Below are 20,749 nucleotides of genomic sequence, written 5' to 3' on the forward strand. Positions count from 1 at the left end.
ATTTCACTATAATGTAACCTATTGAGTACCCACTTAGTGAGTAAAATTTTGCTAAATATACAGACTGGATAACTTAAGAAATTTATCACAAATTAAAAGGCTTCCATCATTAATTCAAGCACCAAAACTAATCTCAGTTTTAAGATATAAAACCAGCGTTCATTTGTAGCATTTTTTAGCCCATGAGAAAAAAAACTGGCTCCCAAATTCAAATCCATCTATGAAAATATCTGGCATTAAAATGTCAATGCTGAAATTCAGTGAACACTAAATTCAACAAAAGTAAAAGGTTAAAATAAAGCTTTTAAGAATTTCCTAGTAATGGAAAAATCTTTGTGCTATATAGAAAAGGGGTGAACAGTCCTGTTTTCTTTAAAATCTATTTTATTGCAGTCACTTGGCAGATATTCACTCTGGCATAAGAATATGTTGCAAATAAATGAAATATAAAGATCCTTCTATTACCTTTAAAAAAAATGAACAAGCAAACAAAAAACCCCCAAACCTAAAACATACCTACCTAAAAGAAATAAAACATTAAATAAACCTTGGAATTTTTTACAGAGACAAAAGAACAGACAATTTGATTGAACTGACTGCCTCAAGACATCCACAGGTCTGGGCCAGGATTTAGGTTTACTTTTATTATTTGCTCAAAAGTATACAGATAATACTGAGAATTGCTCACAAGCAGTGTCATTCATGAATCTGAAAAAATAACTTAGGGACAACATAAAGCAAAAAACATTATTGAAAGGGGAATAGGAAAGGAAACAATATTGATGTTAGCATTAAAATATTAGTTTAAAACACGTTTCAACCAAGTGTTAGCAACTGAGTTAATAGAAAACATCTCCCAGACCTGGAAACAAAAGGACGGGGAGGAACAGAAGTAATTTCAAGAGAAATTATCTTTGTTCTAGTTACACTTTCAAAAAACATTATGTGATTTGAAAATATTAAAATTTAATCTTGAAAAATTGTCTAGGTTTGGCACTTCACTTAATACTAAAACCCATAAGATTGATTAGTGACTTCTATGTAGGAAGAAGACTAAACAGCAGCTACTCTAATTTGATTCTTCTATCTCTGATGTGGTTTGCTGGTCTCTGGGATCTGAGTGCTTCTTTTCCACTGCAGACGCCACAAAGCCCTGCAAAGCATTTGAAAGTATAGGTTTGCAATACAGCTGGGCATTATGCAACACAATTTTTATATTGCTCTGACAGTTGTAGCAAAAATCTGCAACAGTGTCAGGCAGAAATGGAAAAACCACTCAGCTCTCCGGGACGCAGCGGTAAAGACTGCAGAAATGTCAGACAGCCCCTCTGAACAGTAACATTAATTAAGTGGGTTAGTGCCTTTTTTTTTTTTGGTAGTTTTCATTTCCCATATATCTGCAATTTCCAAGTAATTTGGTTTATGCAGTGAGACAGACAAGCCATGAATATTCATGCCACTGCACAAAGCAAGTTCATAAGTGCTTTTGCCAATGACCCTTGACCAGAAATACTGACGAGTTTTCCCCAGTTGGTTCTACTCTGCCTAGCAGAGATGTCAGACACCTGAAGAGTCTTAGCACACTTTTTGGTGAGCATCCAATTGTCTCAGCTGGTTGCTCATCAGATGCTCACCATATAAATAAGATTGACCATTTCAGCTTAGTTCTGTGGTAGTTACCAGAACAAAATTAGCAATAATGCATCTTCAAGTAGAAAAATGCTTCTGACAGAAGCATGTCTGATCTATACCTACAAATAATACACACTCTGGCTTTGGAGATCTTAGTCAGCTCCTATAGGATATCCATGTCTCTGTGAGAACACCAATTCCTGTCCACCAAGCTGTTGCTAAGCAAAAGGGAATCCAATCAAGTAGTGATGGTCCTAGGTATCCAACACAATGATTTACAACATTGTCATTTCAAATTGTTTTGTGGCAGTATTTTTTCCTACTCCTACTGACATGATATTAAACATATTTATTCTTTTTATCACTACTGGCAAGCTTAATTCCACTGTAGTCAGCAAACGTTGGTCTGAATGAAAATCTATTTTGATTTCCATTTGTGATGCACAAGTGCATCCCAACATGAAGATGAAAAGCTATTCTCTTTGGAGGACTATCATCTCAAGGTTTAGGCTACTGCTTTGGCAAAACCCACAAAATAATAGGAGGAAGGTAATAATTTTTTTCTCATAAGTTTTCCTAACTTGCTTACTATTGTTTCAGTGTGTGCAGAGTTAGTCTAATAAATCTCAGCTAGGGTAATGGAAGATTATTACCTCAATAGCTCTCACTCAGGGAACTATGCTAGATAAAGCCAATATCTCCAGGCCTCCTGAAGAAAAGAAAACTTGGCCTTAGCAAATGGAAAAAACTCTAAAGCAGGAAGCATAAAAAGCATGTTAATTCTCAAAATAATGCAATCTCTGAGCATAATAAAAATGAAGCCAGACCCCTGACATTGAAACACTTGGCTTCCAGTACTCAAATGGAAGGAGATCCTTACTTCTATCAGTTAAGACTTGCTGAACAAGAGGCCTGGTTTGCAACTGCATCTTTCCATTCCAAATTAAACATTTTCTCTGCAAGTTCTCTGGCTGTAGATGTTCCCTACTCACTGTGCAAAGTTTCACAGCTCATCTTATGGTCATATTGGTTGGACTCTTCTCACTAAACCATATGGAATTCTAGCATTAGTTTGTTCTTGAGTTGTATCCTATTTATTTCTACCATTCTTCACTTTCTGGTGCTGTGGAGCAAAGGATAATCTCAGGAGGTTGCAACCAAGTCTGGCTTTTCCAGGAAAATTCCTCATCGGTTTCAATGGATCTAAGTGGTCTCTTCATAACATTTTCTGATTGGCTACCATATTTTCAGAGGAAGTGCTACTTTCTGTGACCTTGAAGCTAAAAAAGAAAGGAAAAAGGCCAGTTTCCAGATTATATCAGATTTAGATAATTTTTGCCCTCATTGCTATTCCCTTTTAGTCTATTTCCCACCATGTGCAAGTGGTGGAGCGGAGTTTACAGCATGCTTCTGGTGCTGCCCTAAAAAGTGTACTGAGCACCCATCCTCGAAATTGATAAAAAATATTGCCTCTAGGTTCACATTATAGTTACTGTGCATTTGTTCTCTTCTGTAGAAAAGCAGTAAGACTAATTTTAACTGATAAAATGCAAACATGCAAATAATCTTGGGGTCTTCTTGGAGCATTCCAAGATAGCCTTCACACAAAAACTTCATAACACTGTACACTCACATTCTTACATAATCTATATTAATTCACTTATTAGGAAGACCTGGGAGGGAGGCATGGGAGAATCATTCTGTAATCTCTGCCTGCCTGAGGAAACTGCATCAGCAGTACCTTCCCTAGATGTGTAAGGACAGATCAAAATGGATATCTTCTGCTGCTTGTTCATTGCCCAAGTAATTTCTTTTTATAACTTGTCTTTCAGAGCATAAAAGAAAGCCTCAGAATTTTGAACAGCAATGGTGACAACACAGTTTTCCTGCCCTTCTAGGCAAATTTATTTAGAAAATTAGACGTCAGGGTGGCAGCACTGCACCCTGAATGCTGGTTGGAAATTCTAGAGTAGAATGAATCTCTTTCCACTCCTAGAAATTGCCTGTAATTTTTTCATCACTTGTCTATCTGTTTCAGAAATAAGTGAACTTAACATGTCATTTGTGCTCTGAATGGGACTTTAGATATTTCCTTTTAACTAATCTGCTCTTTGAACATTTAGCTACGGTGTTCCAGTTTCAGAGAAATTGTCAGTAGGAACAACATTCTGAACAGGTAAACAGTGTTCTTCCTAGTCCCATGGTCAGCAAGACAAGACAGTAGTAGTGGTAACCTGTGAAAGCTGACCTAGAACACAGGCTAGAGGGAGTTAAAGAATAAAGTAGGTATTTATTAAAAGGCCTCAATGGACACACCTCGGACAGCACAAGAGCCCAGCCAAGATAAACCCAAAATGGTCACGGGGTCTCTCACTTTCATAAGTTCTGGCCTATTAGCATATTGCAGTAATTGTCCAATTATAGCTTTAGCCCATGAAGTCCCATCCTTCCTGTTTTTCTCTCTTCAGTCCACTGTTGTTTATGCTCTTTGGCCTGAGATTACGATCGTTTGTCCTTGGTCCCCAGCTGGAGAAGGAATTGTTTTGTCTACCTGCTCTGTGAAGAGAGCTTACTCTCCCCTTATACAAAGCTCAGAACTGCGCACTACAGCAGTACAGCATCTGAAAAATATAAAAGCTATACCCTGAGGCATCAGTAGCAGTCAATAAAGAGCAGCCCTGGATAGGATTTGATGAGAAGATGTTCTTTGTCCTGTTGGTTAAGGGTAAGGAAGGAGTAAAGGAGAAGCACATATGGGAAAGCATTTCTGTATACCACAAGTCCCGCAAGAACTTAGTGACTCACACCGTCCAGGCTGTGAGGCAGTACAGCTAAAAGCCCACAGGAGCACAGAGCAGCTTTCCCAGTAATATAGGGAGTACGCAAAAACACACACCTCACAACATCTCTACCCCTCCCCCCAAACAAGAGAAAAACTCTGAGAAAATATTATCATCACAATAAAATAAAGTTTGCAAAACACCACCAGCAACTCCCACTATTTCAGGGGTAATTTAACTGTCTAGCCTTAACTTGACCTTAATTCTCTGACCAAAAGCAATAATAAAAGTTCTACAGAAAACAAGTTTTGTTTGGCCTTTCAATAATATTCTCTACAGGAGCAATTTTCTAGGGATAACTGAAGCATATCACTGGCCTGAAGCAGCTTGTGCCAAGTTCCTTACATCCCCAGTAGGGAACAAGTGAGTGGGAGTGAATCCAGAGCTAAATATTTGCTTCTAACATTCACAGTAACAGTTTGTGGTAGATGGTACTGCTCATCATTTTATTTCCAACCATCCCTTTTTTCTGCTGCCCCAGTTATGGATGTATTTCTTGAAATATAGGCTTGTGGGGTCCTGCAATGCACAGAATTCTAAAAAAGGATTGTTGTATTCTAATTTCTGAGAGCTTGATTTCCAACAAATGAGTGATATTTTCTGATTGCAGGTGATATGAGGATTTTTTGCTTCTCCTAGATCAAATAACTCAGCAAAACAAAGACTCTGCTTTATTTTCAACTTAGTCTTCTATGTCACTCTCAAAAGCCAATTTGTTCTCATGCTTTGAGGTAATTACACATTTACTCATCTTATGCCTGATATATGAATGTTTGCTCCAACTCTGAGCATCTGAGATGCATTAAGATGATGATATGACATGACATACTTTTATTCATGCATATTCTTATGATGATTCAGTTTGAAGCGGGGCAGAAAAAAAAAGAGGAAGAATTACAGGAATGTAGTCAGACAGCCAGAAATGTTTCTACTACTTGGTGATTTAAGAAGCCACCATGAGTGTCAATGATATAGCTTGTTCTCTTCTGAAACAGAGCAAATCAAGAACTTTGTCCTGAAGGCTTCACATGATATTTTTTGTTATATGGTTTAGATATTTTCTCTGCAGTTGCAAACTGGGGTAGCTTTTCACTTTCTACACATATTAGGGTGACTGTGCAAAATATGTAGAGCTATTCCAACATTATTTAGGGTCATGTGAATTTAACATGATTTACTCAAACCCTAAGTCATGACATCACATTTTCGTTATTACACATTTTTGCTTAATGAAGTCACCAGGTAGTGAGTAAAAACCTTTCCTCCCCCCACCCCACCAAATTTTATGATTTTATATTATGAAGAGCCCTGAGATTATTAGAACATCCATATCTGTGTGGAGGCTGTTTCTATGGCAGGGTATGTTTAAGTCGTGAACATTATAAAAGATAAGTAAAAACAACCCTCACAATCCCTTAATGCCAAGCCACAGTCCTTGACTCTTCCATCCTTAAAAGCCTGACAATATGACAAACTTGACATGCTGTCACAGAACACAGCAACAGACTGCTCTCACTCATTCCTTGCCATCCAGGCAGTGGCTTTAACCAGTCAAGCTCAAATAACTGCCAAGCACAAGGGTGCTTAACAACATCACTTTTTAGTGAAAACCTGAGGCACACCCAACAAACCAAACAGAAACACATCCTGATTTATTTCACAAGGAGCCCAGACAGCAAGCTGCATCTGATCAAGATGAGTCCAGGTAATGGCTAATAATTACAGTCTGTCAACTGATTGAGGCTGAGTGAAAAGTTGTATCCAGATGGAAAAACAACCATGACCACTTTTGTAGCAAGTCAGTACTGTGCTCCACAGCAAGGGGGAAAAATGCACTAGCCAAATTTGTTGAGATACATTAAAGCACTGCAACGAGCAAGAAAGCCAAACTTGACATAAATTAAAAATAACAACAACAGGAAAAGCTGATTAAAAATGAAAATATGTACCCGTGAAACCTAGAATAAAAAGGACATGCCTTGTAAATATGAGCAGATGAAAAATATAATCAATGAACTAAAGCTGAGATGCAGGATGCTTCAGCCAACTTGGCAGGCAAAGATGTAAACATAGTCTGCTCTGTTTCCAGGTTTCTCATGGGTCTATTATTTTGCTCTGATGCTTGGAAGATGAACTCACCTTAGGAGTAAAATTTGCCATCAGAGTTGCTGCTCTGGACATGATGCCCTGATGTTTCAATGATTATTTTCTTCTTTCTCAGTACTTTTTCTCTTTTCTTTTTTTACAGAGAGTCTAGCTTGATAAGTCAAAACAATGAAAAACAGTGTCCTAAATGTGTTGATGCTTTTCCTTTTTTTTTTTTTTGCTTTGTTTGTTTCTGCTCTTGTTTCATCTGCAAGGAAACAAACTTGGATACCCTGCAATGACAGCCCCAATTCATTTCAAATATTGTTCCTCTTTTACCTCTCAAATGTAATTTTAACTTGCAAAAATGACTGACAGACTATTAAAAAAGCCTCCCAAAACCCCTCTACAATGGAAGGAAAAGTGTATGAGATGTGTTAGAAATAAAGTCTTCATTTAATATGTAAGAATTGAGACAATGAAGCCATTTTTCTTCCTCTATTTTAGGCAAGGGACTGAAATATTATTATAGAAAGCTTTCTGCAATGAGATTACATGAGGAAAGGTCTCTATAATTGTCATTAAACAACTTAGCATTGCCCAATGACAAAATTTTGTTTATTCCCTTTAAATATGTATCAATTAATTCTATTCTGATTAATTACTATAAAATATTAACTTCTTCCCTAAATCTTTACTTTAGTGAATTAAATTGCTAAACATTTTGTTTATATATATATATACACATATGCATTAATAAAAGTTCTGGTATCTTGGAAGTTCAGTAATGCAGTTCTCAGGTAAGAATTCTCATATGAGAGAACTGATTATATGGATATGAACAATAGCATCACACCTTTACTGCATCTAGGGCACTTTTCTTTAGGATGTAGTGATGGCACATTTATATTCATATTTCATAGTATAAAACACTCCATTGACCCACTATTTACAGAGAGAAGAGAGAAAAGTCACAGGATACAACAGTTGTGGTTGTTTAATGTCTGCTCACAAAGTCATTCTAGTAATTATCACATGTGCCACTTCTGTTAAAAAAAATTGAAGAGGGAGAAGGGAAGGAGGAGAGTGGGTAGAGAAGTCATCTCGTACATTTGACCTTAATGAGGCAGGCTATGAATACTCATAATGATTTCTCAAACTGTTTGAAGATGAGCAGCTTGAGGCAAATGAATTGTACTAGAAAGGAGATAGGCTAAGTACCACTCAAATGGAGCCATTATGCTTGCAGCTATTTGGATCCTGAAATGAGATAAAAGCTGCATCATGGAGGCATAAAGACTTCAGGACCAATAGAAAGAATTAACTGACATATCTTCTGGTAAAATACATTATGAAACCTTCCTGTTCTACTTTGCATCAGTAGTCTAAGTGATGAACCACTAGAAACAGCAGGCTATGATTTTCCTCTCTTCAGCTTAAAGCCTCAAGCAACTGCAGGAGTGCAGATCTGCCTCTCCTGCTGACATCCCTTACAGCCATTAGGATAAATAACTTGGCCCTTATGGTCCCTCTGCATTGTTCCTCTACTCATTCCTCACTCTAAAAATTCTTGCAGGACAAATACACAAAGTAAGATCTTAATAATCTGACTCATCTGACACTTTTCCTCCATCCTCCTCATAACAAACAGGTAAAAAGAGAAACATTAAAATGGGAAGTAACCAATTTCTTTCTTGTGTCTTTTTCAATAGGACTAAAACGAATCTGTCAGAGGAAAAGGAAACAGGCCTACAGATTCAGCAATATTATGCAGAGCACGGAATGAAGCTGCAATATACTCAAACTGCAATATACTCAAACTTTGCACAAAAAAAATAGGATATTATAATATTCTAATACCTTAAAAAAGCAGATCTTTCCACTACAGCTGCTGCTCTAATGACAATTAAAGAGAAAACAGGAAAGGTCAAACTGGATACTGAGAGAGCAACACTCCAACTTTGGAAAAAACCAGTTTGAATACAGAGTCTAACTTTGCCTTGTGGACCTGGCTCTGAAAGCCAGGTAAGATGACAGAGCTTTGAAAGAGTTCCCTGTTGACCTTAGCCACAAAAGAGGCTAAACTGCAAAGCAGTCTAATGGTTAAACATTGTGCCACAACACAGCATCAAGGAATACTTTTTCCATAAGTTCCTTAATTTGAAAAATTCTAACTTTTTACCTCTAAACATTTCCAATACTGTTTTTCAAAAAACTAAAAAAGAAAGGCAAAGGAAAAAAAGCTTCCTAGAATTTACATAGTTCCTACAGACAACTATTTGGGAAACTGCATAACATGAACAGCAATGCCCTAGATTTTGAAAAGCTATTTTATTGCATCAGAAATAGATAGTTGGAATGTAATATCTCAGACATCTTCATTCCACTATGAGGACATAAAATATAAGTGTTTGTTTCCTCTTCACCATCAGAATACAGCTCTGAGTACAACCTTTATTTGAAGAAGACAAGGACAACAGAATTGGAAGGAGAAGCTTGGGGATTTCTTTGAAAATAGGGTTATTTGTAGAGACCATGGACTGCTGTGGGGAGCACATCCAATTACATATTTCTGACTTTGCACTATTGAATCACCAGCACATCTTAGAAACCAGAACAATTTTTAGTTACCACAGCAACATCTGTGAAGGGGGGGTCTTGTCATTACACTCGCCAGTTTACTAAATTAAGACACACTAAATTTGGATATGGATTATGCCTGGAAATATGCTAAGACAGCTGTCTTCTGCACCACAATCTTCTCTCTCTTTTTTCTTTTTAATATTGTTTGTCATGTTTGGGTATGCTAATACTTTCTGACTATAGACTCTGTAGGTGAAATGCTGATATAATTATAAAATTATGAATTTTAGTGGCTCCATACTTGTGATACAGTATATTAAAGGGCTAAAGACATAATTTCACAGCAAACAATTTCAGTGTCTTTTCAGATTTTGTCCTAGCCCCAGAAGGTTTTCAGTCAAGTGAGAGTGACACTATTCAACATTTTGCTCTAGTAAAACTATACTACAGAATATAGTAATAGAGCAATATGAATAGAGTAATTGTGAAAGTAGTACGTAGCTGTTAAACCACCTTGCTTTGCAAAAACTGATATTCATTTTGCCAACTTTGTGGACTTGCTTTGTCGAGGAATGGAACTAGAAAGTTGCACTTCACATTTTTAATCATTAAGATGCTCTCTACTTGCTAGTTTCACCTGAATGAAAGAAGGCGAATTTAAAATGTGCATTAGTATCTTGTGTAGTGATTTAATATAGAGATGTGGTGGAAGAATAGGAACATTTAGATTTGACTCTCAGACTAGAGAGGAAAATATAGTTAAGAATCTCTATCACAATAAAACATCAATACCTTGCCATATTATTTTTATTCATTTAGTATACTCCACATGTCAATCAGTATAGCTAAATTGTAATGTTCACAAAAAATAAAAATATTTAAGTGTAATTCAGCTAATTTAAGTTTTTTTCAAATATAGCTCTAGCAATACCATATACCTGCACAAGCTGGATATTAAATTTTTTTTGAGAATTCTGCTCTGATGCTCGCATGCTTTAGTGCTTTATGACAAGATATGCATCATTGCTACAGAGTTCTACAGAACTGTGCTACTGATGAAGCAAAATACTCAAACAATTTCCTTCCGTGTACTATGTATGTGTGCTGCTGATAATACCCCATATAGATTCAGAAAAAGATTTAGGGTGTTGTGCTAAAATTGTAGCCCTTGGCCCTCCAGTCCTACTGCCTCAGATGACCGACTGCTAATCAAAAGAAAACAAAAACTGTGGCACCTGCAATGTATAGGCACTGCACAGTATGTACAGAGGTGATGAGCTTCACTCTGCTAGGAGCAACTGTCGCTTTTAGAAGCACAGATTAAAGTTACTTTCCATCAATTTTCACATATCTCTTGCAGTCATTTGCATTTTAATGAAGAAATAGTTGTTTTAGGGTTATTTTTCAAAACGGCAATGTTTATATGGATATTAGTGCAAATTGCTTTTTTCTTGTAGCAAAGAGCTGCTGATGATAGTGATACAGTTAAAACAGGAAACTGCATTTTTCCACAGCGTGCTTCATATCCAAGTGAACAAAATCACGTATCCTAACGTTCATGATCTCCCTGCACTGGCTAGGAAAAGGTCACATTTATAAACTCTGAAATTGTTTTGTAGATGAGAAACATTAGTAAAATGAAATTATTTATTTTATTTCTCCTTTTTTTTTTTTTCCCCCAGTGTTGAAGAAGCTACTAGGACCTTCTGTTATATTTTTATATTTAGCATGAAAGAGCAATGCAGCAATACTGGATGAGTGTACTTTTCTGTGCCTAACCCCACTAGGGCAGTATATTTTTAATTTTCAAATTTACCCTTGAAGAGTAACCAGAAGCTATAGCTAACACTGAACACAGCAGTTCTGAACAGCAGAAATCACTTACATGACAGCATTCTTGGCCTTGTTTCCTGCAGTCACTGCCTGATTAGTTACTGACACTCTTTAAGGTGCAAGTTACTATTTAAAATCATGGCTCAGGATCTGAAAGAGTGCCTTTACACCTGTGTCTCAGGACAGATGGGTTGGCCTGTCTGTCCAGTCCAGATGGGATTGACAGCACTTCCAGATGTTAGATCAGGCTCCTTTCTAGGTATGCATTAATTATACAAAAGCAGATGTTAATAGCAACATGGAACAGAGGTCTTCTGTTCTCCAGCAGGCAGTCTACCCATAAGCACCTGATTTGGGGTTTGCTGCATGTGCCGTGCATCCCTCCCCATCTCTCCCATTCCAGTTGGATAAAATCCATCCCACAGCCTCAGATATGTCCAGGTTTCTGCCTCCAGAAGAGTTATGGGAGCTTTAGCACCTGTGATCTCTAAAAAGTCAGAGACAGTGTTTCAGCCTATGACAATGCCTTCACCTTCGTGTTGCTGATGATGGAGTCTGAGGACTCAGGCATACACCAGATTTCCAATGCAAACATAATGAAATTCTAACTTTTTAGGCAGATATTTGGGGAAAGTCAAGAGCACATGTTTGTTTTATCAGCTATCCAATATTTCATATCAGAAAAAGTCCTGAGGCAACTGCTATGCATTAACAGAACAAAGAAGTAATACATTCTCAGTGCAGAAAATTGTCCTGTTTTTCATGAGCATGTTTTCCTGCCTCATCATGGCAACACAGATGACTGAGATTAGATACTTTTGGTGAGAATACAAAACTAGTCTTAAAAGCATAAGACAGTACACGCAGCAAAATCAAAATAAATTATTGTAGTTATATAAATAATATCTTCAGAGTTTAACTGGTGTTAGAAGGACATGCCTACTTTAAAAGACAAAACAGACCATAAATAAAACTTAAATATTTTGCTTCTTCAGTAATTAATTTCTATTCCCTACCTGTGGTGGTAAGCTGCCTTCTGCAACACCCCATGAACAACAGATACAACTGAACTCCACTAGGCTGATATACAACAGCTTTGGTAAATGGCCATATCTATCAAATTTTTCTGTGTGTATGGTTTAATTTTTTTTTAATGATGCAGCACTGAGGATATAAAGACCTATTAAGACTAATAGGTGCAATTCAAAAAGCTTATTAAATGGAGTAACTACTGCCTTGCTCAGTCTATCCTGAATAGTGACTGCAGATTTGATACCTGATGGAAAGCTCTTGGTAATTATTTTTCTTTTAACAAGAAATATGAAATATGAACAGCCTCTTTCTCCTAACTACATTTAAAAAGACCCAAAAAACCAAATCCCCCCTTCAACCAACCTAATTAGTAAATACAATGCAGTTACCTGTCATGTTGCAGTAAACTTTCAAAGGTCCCAGTGCCCCACTGCCATCTGGATCTATCCAGTAGTAATTTGAAGTTTTGCCCAAGTGTTTGTATGCTTCACAGGAGAGTTCATAAATAGCTGAAATGAAATAAAACAGAGCAATAAGAATAGTTGTAACTTGGGGGAAAAAAAAATCTTAGGACAATTAATGGATCCTGTTTATATACAAAGAATTGTACCTCTGACATTAAAGCAATATCATTGAGGTTCACAGAAAACAAAGCATCTTTCCAAAATTATAGAAGTGATTAAAAGCTTGCAGGACATAATTTCTGCTTTTGTAATGTGAGGAAAATCAAGAATAGGAAGACAATTCTAACAGCTTGGGGAGAGAGAGGAAGAATAATACCTTTTCCAGAGTGTATTTAAACCATCTTTAACAATATAGTTAATAACTTTGTTTATATTCTTGTGTAAGTTTCTATTACTTCTATTGATACAACATACTTTTACCCTTAAACTTTATTTCAAGAGATACTAAAGGAGCTTATGAGTTTTCTCCATGTACCTTTTTTAATTGTTCTCCAGGAATAACACTGAGTTTAGAAATTGTGAAATTTCTCCTTACCTGCAATATTTGTCCCTACACAGCTCTGCAGTTACTCTATTACATACATACAGAATTAATTCTCTGGCCCAGCAAGGTCTGAATTATCACAGTATTTGCTGGAATAAGTTGAATTGATATAGCAGACAGGTTTGTTTCAGTTTTTCATTGAATACTGCTTTCTATTTCAAGTAATAAAATTGTTTGTCAAAATGTATGATGAATAGCTCAGACATAATAAGAAGCATTGTAGATAGAGCTTTTTCTAGTAATTCCCATATTTTCTTACAAATGTAGGATTTCTACAGAATTATGCGCATTAAATATGAAGAAAAAATTTTATGCAAAGAAAAAGTAAAACTGATAATTTATAGAAATTGTTATGTGCGTACATATGCACAAAAAAATCTATGAATTACATAGATATTTTCCTATAGAATTCTTTAAAAATGAATGCGCAATGCTGCTTTGTTTTTAAGGACCAGATGGCACAGCTTTTTTGTTTGGAATCAATCAATCAGCTGCTAAAAGAAATGAAATGTTTGTTTAACCAGACTTCATATCCACTCTAAAAATTCATCTAATTTGTTGGCAATTCTTGCAAGCAATCTCTTTGCTAGGACTGGCTTTATTTCAAATGTCCATAAGGACGAGCTGTTTTGCTGGGCTCTGATGATGATGAGTGACTGATCACACATGCACATTTAAAGGCCTCTAACCAAATATCAAGATATGGGAAGGAAAGTGGAGTTAAAAAAAAATCAAATTATGATGTAGCACGAATGCAAGGCTAAAGGCTACTATCTATCTACAATTTCGTTGTGATGCTACAAGAGAAGGACTTTCCTGGAAAGTTTTATGTGCTCATTAGAGGTTATAAAGTAAATTTTATACAAGTAGATGACACTTTAATTCAATTGTAAAACATTTCAAGCCATTTCCCCTTTCTCCACAAAAAAAGGTCAATATATTATTCCATTATCAAGGAGACTCTGTGTCTGTTTTCAGGCACTTCAAGCAGAATTCATGCAGAATTCATAACCTATTTTGTACAGAAGTGTGTCCCTCACTTTCTACACACTATCTAAAAAATGTCATAAAATACTAACTCTGTCAATGTATAATTGTTGTGATACCAACAGGCAAATTTTAATGGATGCACTCCAGATCAAATCAAGAAGATAGAAAACATTGTCTGTGATCTTAAAGAAGATTTGTGTTTTCATTTTCTGAACTCTTTCAGAAAATCAGGGGAGGTTTATCTCTGTAGTAACCAGACCTTTTTGTAAGGCCATATGACATTTTTATGCAAGTTTGCTGCTTTTGAGAACAAAGGCCAATTTTTGTAAAGAGATACTGCTACAACTCAGAAAACAACATAAAGAGTGTCATATGGAAGTTAAATGTTTTTTATAGAAAATCGGGGTTTAGATATAACACCCTTCTTTCTGTTCTTCTAGAATGGGAGAAATAAAAAGTGGTATGTAGGTATTAGTTTTATAGCACAGAAAAGGCTGCTTTTTAGTGAGTCAGATTTGTTAAACTTCAGCATTATGTTGAAGACTAACTAATAAAAATTAAGATTGTTCTTCAAAAGAAGGCAAAAGAATGGGGTATTTTAAACAAATGCAGCTTGTGAAAACTATTATGACTGTGGGATAGTTTTCTGGGAGGTATTATGCATTTGTATAGAGTCCTAAAATTAAGGTTGGAAAAGACCTTTATGATCATCGTGTCCAGCCATCAACGTATCACCACCACCATGTTCACTACTAAACCACATCCTCAAAGTGCTGAATCTACAGGTTTTGTTGAAGAGTTCTAGGGATGGTGATTTCACCATTTCCCTGGCATTATGTTCCAGTGCTTTACAACCCTTTCTGTGACTCTAAACCCCTATGGCACAACCTGAGGCCATTTATATAGATGCATAAAGATCTTAAAAATGGGGATCAACAAAAATGCAAAGGTAGGCACCAGTGCAGTGAGCAGTAACAAAAATCACTTCACAGGCACATAGGAACAAAGTGAAGGGACAAGTGAATTTCACATACTGACAAAATAACCAGTAATTAAAGGTGCAATAGGAAACAGCAGTTATGTTCAAGTGTATGAAGACAATTGATGACAGAAAGAGATATTATTGTTGACTTTGGATGGCAAAGGGTAGCCACTTTAAAAGAAAAGAAAAGAAAAAAGAATAAAGAAAAGAACAACAGCAGCAAGCATCAGGCAGAAGGCAGTTCTGAAGCAGGGGAAAGTAAGACATGATACCAAGATGTCGAAGTGGATGGTGACGTGGAAAGGAAGACAGCACAGGATCATTTTATCAGCCACTACTTGCTTTTGTAAATGTTACACAAAAAGATCAGTAGTGTGTAAGAGAACAGGTGAAAATAGAAATTAGGAAACTCAAAGGAAACCTAGAGTAGATGAAAGGATGAACATTTAAGGAATGCTGTTTTAGAAGTCACCCAAGTGTGTTAAAACAGAGAAGAAAATGAACACAGAATAAAAGGAAGAGACTATAGCAGAATCAAAACAGCTTAAATGAAAAAACTGGTAAAGGTGACAATAAAAAAGCAAAAGACCTAACTGAGCTAAGAAAAGACAAGAAAGCAAAATGGAAGGTTTGGAGATAAAGTTTAACATGCAAGTTAAGAGAAATGGTTGCATATATCCACATACAGAGGAGGCAGAGGGAGAGAGGGAAGGGCTTTGTAGTGCTGATTCCATCTGGAAGATAGGAAAGAAAAATAAACAAACAAAAATGTGGGAGAACTGAGGACACAAGGGTAACAGATTTTTGCATTTCAAGCCAGTAGAAGTGAAATGCCAAAAATGTATATTTGCTTTCTTGGTACCTGGTCCAAATACACAACATATGTAGTCTTAAGGGACTTCAGAATAGTAGTAAACCTCAAAATCTTCCAAGCTAAATGTAAAAACTCACATGCTCCCTGGTGCTTGGAAAAGTTATTTCTAGCATAATAAATTCAGCTATCAGTTTGTTAGGGTTCCTCAAAGGTCACTTATATTCTTTCTGAGGAGAATAGGGGGAAAAAACCTCTCCCTACAAACATCTTCACTCTTTGCATGCTTTCACATTTCATCAAAAATTGTCTATGAGCTGCAAGAGGTGAAAACCTGGTCAGAACAGCGATGGAAGCTCTTAGAATGAGAAAAAAAATCATGCACAAAAGAATCACAACTAGAAAGAGAAGAGCACGAGAAAATGCAACAGCCGTTTTAAAGTTTAATCTCCTGAATAATGCAGATCAAACTGAGACCACCAAATCTATTTCATGATAAAATTTGAAAGGGTTTTTTGTGTTCCAACATGAAGATAAAAAGTTTTAAAACCATAAAAAAAATAAAAGTCACTGTCTCTTTCTCTGTGAAGCATCAAGCTTCTCTAAGTTTCTTGGTCTAGGCAGAAAACCCAGATATTTTAATTAGCTAACAAATGCAGCTATGAATGCATTTTGAAGTTCACCATTAACTAAGTTAACACTTTCAACAGTGGATTTGAATGAGCATGGCTTGAGGGGAAAAATTTATTTTCTTAGAAAAGCTTGATTAGGTAACTAGGCTGAGGGAGAACAGCCTAGAGTGAAACAAATACTAACAACAAACCTTGTAGCTGCACAGACTTTAGGAGCATTTTCATTGCTGCATTTCTTCATGGGTTCTGGACACTAAAGGGAATGTGGTGATGGATGGAGAAGTCAACACTAATTTCTGAATTTTCAGGACCCTCTATTTTAAGCATTAGAGGAAAAGAAAATAGTTCAAAAAAGAGTTTACAGAATAGCTTTTTCCAGCTCAAGAATGATAGTCAAAACTTGGAAAGAATCTACACCTCTTAGATTTCAGTGGCTCCTAAGTGATTGAGGGTAGCAGATGTTCTCACTCCTGTTTTACTTTCTGACTGGTGTAAAGATCAAGGGATAGTCATCCTGCACAGGTGGCACAGCTGCTGGCTATCTCCAAAAAGCAGAACAACTGAATGACAAAAAGGATTTAGAAACTCTGTGGCCCTATATATGATGTTCCCATAAAATTTCATTAGCACCTTGGTGAACTACAGTTTTTCCATTACTCTGGGAAAAGGCAGCTTTAATTTTAGGGCTGACAAACAGCCTCCTTTTATAAGTGCAAAGCTCATTATAAATAGATTACCTGGCATGACAGTCTGCACTATGTGGCTCAATGAATGTGTTGCAATATGTTTTGTTTCTGTCAGTGAATGTGGTTGCTGCAGGGAATACACTCCTTTAAACATCTGCTAATATAGGAGTAAATCTCAGCTTTACAGGAACATAGCAAAGGCGCAGATACAGAAAAATGGATGGAATTAAATGACAGCAGAAGTGACAAAAACAGGCAATGCATCAGATCCACAAAGTCCAGCTATGTCTCTCCAGCACTTTCAACTTCTTGGAAGAATACTGAAAGCTAAATATACTGTGAGGTGCTTGGGTTTATGTAACTCAAACTGGTTTCAACTCTTGAGCCCTGAAAGCACAAACATACAGTGAAGAGGGAAAAAACTCCAAGCTTACCCAAAAAATAGCTGCACACTGAAATGTCATACCTGAAATTTATTTTAAAAGAATAAAATAAGATTTGTAGCTTTATTACAACATATATTCAGAAGATAACTGGAAAATGTTAAAAAATAATTTTTTATGCATCAATATATGTACACTGTAAGTTCCTGCTCTGTCAGCTGAATTTTCTCTCTGTGCACATCTACATTAAACCTATACTCACCCTTTACACATTACAATGCTACGTGGTGGAGAAATGATGTCTTATAATTCTTTTAAGGTAAGTTAAAAGAACTAGATATTTCATCATAGTCAAAGAAAGATGCATATGAGAGAAAAATATCCTTCTGTATTCTGACAGAAGGAATACACACAGCTGCTGCGTTGCTACCTAAGTATATGAAAAAACAGCTCCACAAAAAGCCAACATGATGCAACACTGCTTCAATATTCTTGCTGTTCTGCAGGACAATGTCTGCAATGTTAGGAACCAGGCCTTATTTCTGCGAGTTTTTTCAAGTCTAGATATAAAAATTCTGTAGTTTGGAACTCAATATTATGCCCAAGAACAGGAAAAGTAAAATAAATTTAAAATTTTATTCTCCAGTTATAATTAACTTAAAAATAAGCACAGGTACTGTTAAAGTCAGACAAAAATAAGTGTGAACAAGTATTGACTTTTACATCTCACGCTGTGAGAAGTAACCTTTTCAGATATGACTCTGAGATGAAATCTTGTCTGATTTAGTGTTTACCAGGTTCTCAAATATTAGGGGTTTGTTTTCTATTGGAAAACAAAATGTGGTTGAAACTTCTGCTGACCAGTTTACAGAAGCCAGTTTACAGAAGCCCACAACCCCTTCAGCTATGAAGTCAAAAATTAATCACAAATCAAGACCCAAGGACAATCACCCACTACCAGCATCCAAAAAAACTCGTTAGTCAGTGACAAAAGGAGGAAATGAAAACTAATGAAGAAGCCATCACAATTTTGATATAGAACTGTGTATATATCTAAAATTCTTTGAGTTATTTGAATACATTTCTACTTATCATTCTAAGTGTATGCACACTCATCTGAAAAAGAGCTCCAAAACATTAAAAATACCTAACACAATCTGATCCTGCACGGAGAAGGTTCTAAGGTAACCATGACCCTTTCTTGACATTTTTACTTATTACACAATAATCTTAAGGTAAAAAAAGAAAAGGTAATTAAACGCCAGGTTTGCTTTCTGCATACTGCCGAAGACCCCCTTAAAAAAGTCTTGATTGAAAAGTATCTTGAAAATTTGTTAAAATAACACCCTCCCCTAAATAAAAGATGGCAGTGATACAAAGATAAAATCCTAACTAAAAAAATAAATTTGCCTTGCAACCCCAACAGTAGTTCCTTGTGTTAAATTCATGATGGACTCTTAGAGAGAGCAAGTTCCTCAAGACCAGAAGGTGGATCACCGCAAGCCACACACTAAATATCAGGCACTTGCAGCTAGAATGCCCCTGTAAAATTAGGTTACCTTGCTGAGGAAAAGCACAGGAAGCAGCACTTTCAGCAAAACACATGGCTCTAGCAGGACAAAGCTGTAGGACCTTCCAGGCTGCTGGCCCCCGCCGTGCAAGCAGCAGCTGTGGCTGCTCGCCGTGTCCTCCCCTGGACAGGACAGAGCAGTAGGAACAGGGCAGCACACCCAGCTGGCTGCAGTGCTGAATTTCTGTGCCAGGCTGAGAGCACTTGGAAACTACACCTGGATGTGCCAGCAACTGCAGTGAAGTTCATGTGCAGGAAGGAAAAAACTTCTCGATGAGCTGCAGCTTTATGCGCATCCCAAATATGGTGTGTACACAAACTGGACATAAAAAGATTAATTTTGACATCTGAAATGGATCTACTGTGATGCCTAAGGGAACTCCAGAAATTTCTTTCTGAAGAAATTCAACTACTCTAGGTGCAGTTACAGTTCATTCAGTTACAATCAGATGACTTTCCAGGTAAAAAACAAGGACTAAGAAAGTGTCCAAATGTGACATGCACTTGCCATTGTAATGTCACCATATTATTAAAGGCAGTGGAAAACAGAAAGCCTGCCTTTCCTGACTTCATGCATTACTGAAAATTTGAGTAAACTAAAACCTCTAAAGCCTTGAGTGTAATACTCACAATTTGTGTGCTCATGATTCATCTGCAAGAAAACTAATTTACTCTGCTCTTAAAGAAATCTTGCCATACATGAACAGCCACTCAGCAAAAAATGCAATTTTCACATATAAGTGCCATTAAGCAATTGGTAAATTTCACGGTATATAAGAGAATTGGAGAAAATTAGGAGGTACCACGAGCAAGTCCACCAAATTGCAGATGTGTATGACATGGCCCATGCTTTAGCCACTGATTTTTCAGCTGTAGTATAACTCAGGTCAAGCACTATTTTTCATCCATGACTAGGTTGCCTCCTCAGCCAGAAGTTGAACTGAGCTACTGCAGTCCCGGAAGTAAAGAAAAAACAACCCCTGGCATCTTTAAATACCTTCCCAGGGAAACTGGGATTTGTTTTTTCCAGGTCACCATCATTTTAGGGGCCCTGTGTTTACTCTCACAGCTAGCTAGGGCAAGAACATGAATTCTAAGAACTCAAAGCTTCAGCCTTTCACTATCATCACATGACATTAGCAAGAGTCTTTTTGACACCACACAACTCTATTACTCATGACAGTTCGTATACAAAGTTAACCTAAAGCCCAAGACTTCAATTCTGTTACCCTCAACATCTAATTAAAGAAATACTCCATCATTCTACAAGATTATTCCTGGAAAAGGTAGTTCAATTACTCAAACTATATTGGAAGGAAAAAGTGCTGAGATAAAAAGCAGAATCATTTTGTGGTCATAATTAGTATAACAACAGAATCACATGGTTGTGGTGAACCTCAAAAATAATCTAATCCACCTCCCCAAAAAAATCTCAATTACATCCATGTGTCATCCCTGACACAGTCTGGTTTAAGGCAGCCTAGAGCTCCACCATCCCTTCAGTATCAGCATTTGCTCAACTCTCTACACTGTAGGACTGTTCTGCTGCAACTTAAACTTATAATTTCTCTTTTTATTCACAATGAATTTGGAGGATAAGTTACTGCACTTCCCCTTGCAACCAACTTTTGTCTATTTGAAGACACAAATCTTTTCTCTACATTAAAATGTCCAAGTATGCT

At 36.7% G+C, this 20,749-nt stretch overlaps 1 protein-coding gene across 1 annotated transcript in view; it reads right to left on the reverse strand.

Moving 5' to 3' along the window:
• CNTNAP2 (contactin associated protein 2) overlaps positions 1–20,749 on the reverse strand; it is a gene marked incomplete at both ends in the record, with an annotated part of 998,227 nt that overhangs the window by 303,108 nt on the left and 674,370 nt on the right. The window contains one exon of the mRNA XM_084204413.1: positions 12,395–12,514. Coding sequence (XP_084060539.1) covers positions 12,395–12,514 — 120 coding nt within the window. The remainder of the gene's footprint in view (positions 1–12,394; positions 12,515–20,749) is intronic.

The sequence above is a fragment of the Fringilla coelebs genome, assembly GCF_963513975.1.
Source record: "Fringilla coelebs genome assembly, chromosome: 1".
Taxonomy (NCBI): Eukaryota; Metazoa; Chordata; class Aves; order Passeriformes; family Fringillidae; genus Fringilla; species Fringilla coelebs.